The sequence below is a fragment of the Styela clava genome, chromosome 2 (genome assembly GCF_964204865.1).
Source record: "Styela clava chromosome 2, kaStyClav1.hap1.2, whole genome shotgun sequence".
In the NCBI taxonomy this organism is placed as follows: Eukaryota; Metazoa; Chordata; class Ascidiacea; order Stolidobranchia; family Styelidae; genus Styela; species Styela clava.
The window spans coordinates 6,969,573-6,976,352 of record NC_135251.1 but is presented as its reverse complement, the minus strand read 5'-3'; the positions used below and the strand labels follow the sequence as shown (position 1 = coordinate 6,976,352).

Genomic DNA, 6,780 nt, shown 5'->3' with positions numbered 1-6,780 from the left:
TGAATATATATTTCCCGAATATCCAGGCTTTTCCGTTGAAATTGGAATGGTGTCATGGGCTGGGATGAGACAGCATACATTTGTATTCTCCATGGGACACGAAATAAGGTTTAGTTTTAAGGAAAATGATGGTAAAACATTTCGTTTTGAATTTTCTGTATATATTTAAGCATATATCTCTTGTTAGGTATAAAAACAAAATATTCTTTTCATTTGTTTTCCATTGCTTATTTAATTCAGAGATAAGATATTTTTAGATAATTGTATTTTTTATATTTTAACCAATATGTAGCAGAACACCAAACACGTTTTCCTAACTACAATGAAGAATATTTTTAACTATCAGAATGCTAACATGTAGAAAATTTAAAAATTGAAGCATGACAAAATGTTGTTGGTAATTTTAGAAAATTGTTTTTATGTATTTCATAATACAATGACAATTTATTTCATAACGTAATATGAATTTGAATTACTCTATCTGATATATGATCGTATGAGAATACGAAACACAACCATTAAATGAATTTCCAGTTTTTCATATTTTTCAGAAGCAAAGCCTGCAGAAAATAGTGATTAGTCCAATTCAAACGCCCTCCCTCTGAGCCTATTGTAAACCGCTGCACAAAAATGTCATAACTTTTCGTTAAAACGTGCGAGAAACTTCACTTAGATTTTGTTGGTAAGCTTATTCATGCTTTATACCAGCTGTTTCTCGAGATGCGAATAAAGTTTTGTCTTGAAATCGCTGTGATAAATACAAGCGAAATCGACAAGAAAAAGGAGAATTACGTCACCTTTCCCACAAGCCCAGACTAGCTTTTTGAAGCGCAGTGGAGCACTAGATATTCGAGATACATCGCTATCAGTTTCAAGCAAGCGCAATCATTGTTTGAATGATAGCATGTTTACGCGCAGAAAACGATTTCTAGCTCAAACTAGTTTCTTTCAAGTAATAACAGATTCTTTGTATTTTTCTTAGCTTTCAAATACTTTTTGACATCAAACTCGGAGAATTGAAAATATGCTACAGAAAAATGACGTGCTACCGGGAACACCAAAAATCGGACAAGCACATATCATGCTTGAAAACGACGCAAAAGTTTCTTATTGCTTTTGTTTTGACTTAGTCCACGATAAGACGAATACGCAAAGGATATTAACTCTTACTCACCAATCACATTAGAGCCCTATTTTTTAAACCATCTAAGTGCTCTCCCGGCTATTTACCCTTCAGCATTATGAGCTGAAAGTCAACAGCATTGAAATGCTTCTATGTGTATTCGATATAACTCAGTTAACTAAAGTATAACAATAAGGTAACTCTGAAATTCAAAAATGCGAATGATTAATCCGATGGAATGAATAAACTATTCTCAGCATGACTGATACCAGTAATGTAACTCTTACTCGCTTGTGAACGACATCTTTGACTGATACTACTCATAAAGTCCCTTTACGATTTCATTTTGTTATGAAGTCAATTCTCAATAAATCTTGACTAGGTTTCTGTTTTTGAATCAGTAATTGTTCAATTATTTTTACTTCATTTAATACATCTGTGTGGACCAAAACAATATATGGTATCGATAAATCCCATTAGCAGTTTTAATTATTTTTAGATGTTATTGACACTTTATATATCGACCTTTATTGGGTCCTTTTCAACTCGTCCTACTTTTAAAGTTTTGAATATTTGCTTGGGTTGAACATAAGCTTTTGAATCTTGATGATATTCAGGCTAATCCGCAGTTCTGGAGAAATTAATTTGTCTGCACTACTTTCAACAGAAACATATCTGATGATTTTGAATTACTTATATTTTTGTACGTAATTAGGATTCGAAACCTCTGCAACGATTCCTGACGCAGACGAAAGTGTTGCTAAGCCAAAAGTTCCACGATTAGAACGAACCAAGACGAGCAAATCATTGACTGCACCGAATACTAATAAAAAGATTAACAATAAATTTACTAGATGAGAGAAAACAAGTCTCGGGCAAAATGAAAAGCAAAAGACTACTTCACTGAAGGTCGATGCCATTGGTCTGAATCAGATTATAACTGAAATATCCGAATCAAATCAGGTTGAACACATGAATGGCACTGATGACATGACGAGTGATAATTCTGATACAATTTCAATAACTCCTAATACGGAGGACAATAAACAAATCGGTGAGTTGTTTTTTACAAACATTGCTGTGGTTCAGATTAAAAGTTTTTTCGCCAATTTATTTGTGTTTTAGGTTAATGATAGTGGGATTAGGTAAAATTTAGAGATTGTTCATCCAATCTGAATCATGTATTTGATAACTTGATTGATTTGTTATTATACAGTATATTCCCCGGTTCATTTTTTTTATGTTTGAGTGGATTGAAAATCAACGTAGAGCAAATAATTTTTTGAATCGCGACACAGTTATTCATTTTATATAAGTTATTCAAAAGATTATATAATTATTTCCTATAAAATAAAAAGCATGTGATATTATCATATTATCATAGGTTGATTTCCAAAAATAAATACCAGTCCAGTCAGATTTTTATTTTTGTTTAAAAACTATTTTATTACATTTTAATTTTATCCACGTATTTCATTCAAATCCTTTTGTAACCATATAATTAATATCAATACGATTCTGTGTTTATAATATCTAGGTTCGGTGTTCAAGAAAACTCATCTCCTTCCTCTAATCCTGAGAATGCCGGTCAAGAATGACACGATTCATATTACGAGAACAAATAAAATTTCACACAGTCCAATGACAAGGCATCAGCAAGTAAGCAATAACTGATTAGAACTATGTATCGTTTTTCTAAATTGTTGCTGTTGTTATTACTGTTATTACTTATCTATTTTAATCGGTAAGTATGTTGATAAGTATTTGTCTGTTTGTCTGTCTGTCTGTCTGTCTGTCTGTTAGATGCACGCGATATCTCACGAAAGCGAGATCGAATCTGCTCCAGATTTCGCATGTGCATTCATCATATGTCGGACCAGAAGCCTATTGATTTTGGAATAATTATGTCGTATGATTAGCGAGTTATTAATTAATTAGTGATGGGACACAAGGTGTCACTATGGAGTAAGAGCGATGTTTTGGGGGATCCCCTAACTTTCAATCAATAAGTTTCGGTCTCTGACCGATATTCTCGTTGTTTTGTTGTTATGCTCTTCTCATTAACTACCGGACAAATTGTTTTAAAAATTTGGGTGGTCGAAGATTATATTTTTTGATAGTCCATTACCTCTATGTATTTAAGAAATTTCTGTAGGCTCAGTGAAGATCGTTTTTCACTTTGAAGTTTTGTGTGATGACGTCATCACAATTCAAAACTGCTGAACCAATTGTTTTAAAATGTTCAGTGGTTATCTAGCAAAAAACAAACTTATAGATCATTTTGAAAAAAAAAAATTTTTGTTGTTGTTCGATGGAAAAAAAGTTTTTTTTTAAAACTCATCAGATTAATCTTTTTAAGTTAAAGATGATTGGATCTACTTGAATTACTTCTGATTACTCTGCGATCTCTTGATATTTTCTGCCTTTCGAATATGCTCCATAAATCTGCTTCAATGTTTTGTCATATTTCTTATTTGTTACCTTTTTGTATATTTTTTTTTCTAGTCTTTTTTTATTCCCTTTAGTTCCTGTTTCGCATGGTCTCTTATTAAAGGTCTCTTTACTTTTAAATTACCATTATTATTCTTTATTCGTCAGATTTATTATTTTTTTATTTTTTAGATTCCATTGGATCCAAGTTTGCAACATGAAATCAATCTGGAAGCAAATGAAAACGAAGCAATGGAATCGGAACATGTTGAACAAATACCGAAGAAGTCAAAACGAAATGAACGAATCTTTACCTAAATCTCTAACACTGGCATTCAGTGCTGAAAGTGAAAAGCGGAACGAAGAAGATAATACAAACAGTACAATGAAAACATCACTTGGTCAAAGTGTCATAGACTTTTCTCCTGGCCATGTAAACGAGAAGGATGACCACAACGATCTTCGGATTGAAGATGTTTTAGATGAGGAAGAAACGTACAAGAAACGTACAAGATACCAATGAGTTATGATTCTGGGTTAAATAGTATTGACAATGAATCTTTGCTGGAGGAAGAATACTATGCGGATGAATACACTAAAATGCCTTACGGTAAAGTGGGCATACATGGATGTGATGTTGTAATATAGTTGTTGTTCTTGTATTGTTGTTTGTTACAACTTTCGTTTTATACCGTGATCTTTGGTAATTTCATTTTTTCAATGAAGGTAATTTGAGAATCCCCCACGTGTCCAAAAGCTTTTTATCCGCCTCACTTATGTATGATTAGATTCGCACTTTATTTTCTCGTAGTTCTAATAAGACAAAAGTCAGTCCTTTTGTGCCGTAAATCAAATAAATACTGAACTTTTTTTTCCCAGTGGTTAGTTTTTCATGAGTTATTATGCCGTATATTGTTCGAGTCTATTGCAATATTCAATATCATAATCAGGCACAACAAATTTCATTTCAGACAAAATTCTTGTTTTTAGTCAATCGTTTGTTTATAATCTTTAAATTTATAATCTTTTTTCTGGAGTAATTTGCTCAAAATCAGGATTGAGCCGTTTAGATTCGGGCAACCATTTAAGTGCCAAAAGCTACTGGGCCAATGAAGGAGTATGACCTAAAATTCCCCGTCCGTAAAGACAATTGAATTAGAGACCTGAAGGATATTTTGTCAATAGAATATGGAAAAAGACTATGAGGCGGCGAATTCCACATTGCTGAAGTATTTGGAAAAATTTCGGTACTCTTGTAGTATGTGAACCAAGTTGGCGGACACGGGAACGTAGTATGTGTGTACCAAGTTAGGGTTAGGTCATAAGTTTATTTCAATTTTACTTATTTTAGTTCTATTACGAGTTCAAGGACTAGCCAAGTGACTCTCGTAGTATTTGTACCTGAAATTATGGCCTAACCCTAACCTGGTACATATACTACGTTCCGGTGTCCGTCATCTTGATTCACATACTACGGGACCAAAATTTTGGACATGTTTTTTTATTGATACGAGTAAACGAGTGAGAGCTCATACTAACCCGGGTTTGCAAGATTAAAAATATCTTGTAGGGTCAAGTTCGGATACTTCAAACTTCGACGTAAGCAATTGTAGCAGCTGCAAGGTCTCATACTTTTAAATCCCACCAGCGGGGTTTTCCTTTTATGAATTATTTATAACCTGTTTTATATTGATTGCATTCTTCCCGGTGAATTTAAATTTGTTTTATAATTTTTTGAATCGCGACACAGTTATTCATTTTATATAAGTTATTCAAAAGATTATATAATTATTTCATATAAAGTGAAAAGCATGTGATATTATCATACTATCATAGGTTTTATAGTTTTGATTCCTTTTAGAGTTCATTTTTTATTTGTGTTGTTGTTTTATTTTTCGGTATACTTTACTACTGTGGATAGTAGGTTTGTTGTTTATTCATCGTTGTCAATACTGTTAGAAAATAATACAAAAAATAAGTTGTATGTAGTTCTGTTGATAAGTGTTGACAATTTTTTTTTCTATAATGTCCTTAAATCCCCGATACAAAGTAGAATGAAAAAATAGAGAAAAAAAAGTATTTATTATACTCGCACTCAAAACGATTTTGCGGTCAAAAATCGTACAGATTTTGCCCATTTACACGACTAGCTAAAATATAGTTACATGTCTGTTTTTGCATTTTTTCCTGATACAACCTGAGTTTATCTAAGATCCTAGTAGTTGTAGATATCTTGAGATGTTAAAAGAGCAAATAAAAACATGATGTAATCGTATCTTGCTGATTTTTTATTAAAGCATAGCATATGATGAAACTATAGCACAATATTCTACAAAGTATAGATAAAGACATGGCTCGTGAAAAACACGGAAAGTTTAAGCAAATAACGTTCGATTAAAATAAAGCCATATATGGTTATACAAGTGATGGAAAGCTAGGATGGAAAAAAAGGATCATAAAACAGTAATCAGAAGATGTGAGAAAAAATGATTTTATCTAGATTTTAATGGGGTATATTGAAAACACTTGAACCTAATCAAATCTTATAAAATAAGCACTTGTGCTTTTATGATGGAAAAACAAAACAATTCCAGACAAAAAACAATCAGCATTAAACCTATCCGTTGAGCAACCCGTGGGATTAGTGGATAACAATACAGCCTACCAAACATTGGGAGATGTAAAATACATAGGTCAAAATATATTTGCCGTGTTATCGACTTCCCATTTTTGGGGATAATATATCTGTCTTGCTTTACGGGCTGTAATTACTGAAATATAAAATTCAGAGGGCTTTGACTTATTCAGGAATAGATTATGACACTTACTATTGCGTTTGAACTCTTTATTTCATTATGTTCAAAATCTTCGACTTTATTTTACTATGGTAATAATTAATTTTATTCCGAGTCCGAAGAGAGATTCCGTAGGTTCAATCCCAAGTTTATTTACCGGCTAATCCAAGACTGCTAACGAATGTATTGACTAATAGATCAGACCACTAAGCACAATTACACTATTAATGACTATGTAGGGAAAATATGAAGATAACATTTATCAAGCAGAGAATCTCTTAGTTCACAACGTTGAATAATTTTATGTTAAAATGTATGTTGCATTTTCAATGCCATATAATAAAATATTACTACTCTCAATAAGCATGACCCTTTTCACGAATAAAATTATTCTTTTACAATACACGACCCTGAAATTATTTTACTCACAGC

The 6,780-nt window shown here is 32.2% G+C and overlaps 1 protein-coding gene across 1 annotated transcript; it reads left to right on the top strand.

Moving 5' to 3' along the window:
• The first annotated feature begins 1,904 nt into the window (after positions 1-1,904).
• LOC120336623 (uncharacterized) lies at positions 1,905-3,907 on the top strand. The gene is made up of 3 exons (XM_039404346.2): positions 1,905-2,177; positions 2,661-2,782; positions 3,746-3,907. Exons 1-3 carry the CDS (start codon positions 2,096-2,098, stop codon positions 3,869-3,871), a joined length of 330 nt encoding a protein of 109 aa, XP_039260280.2. The 5' UTR covers positions 1,905-2,095; the 3' UTR covers positions 3,872-3,907.
• Positions 3,908-6,780: the final 2,873 nt, after the last annotated feature.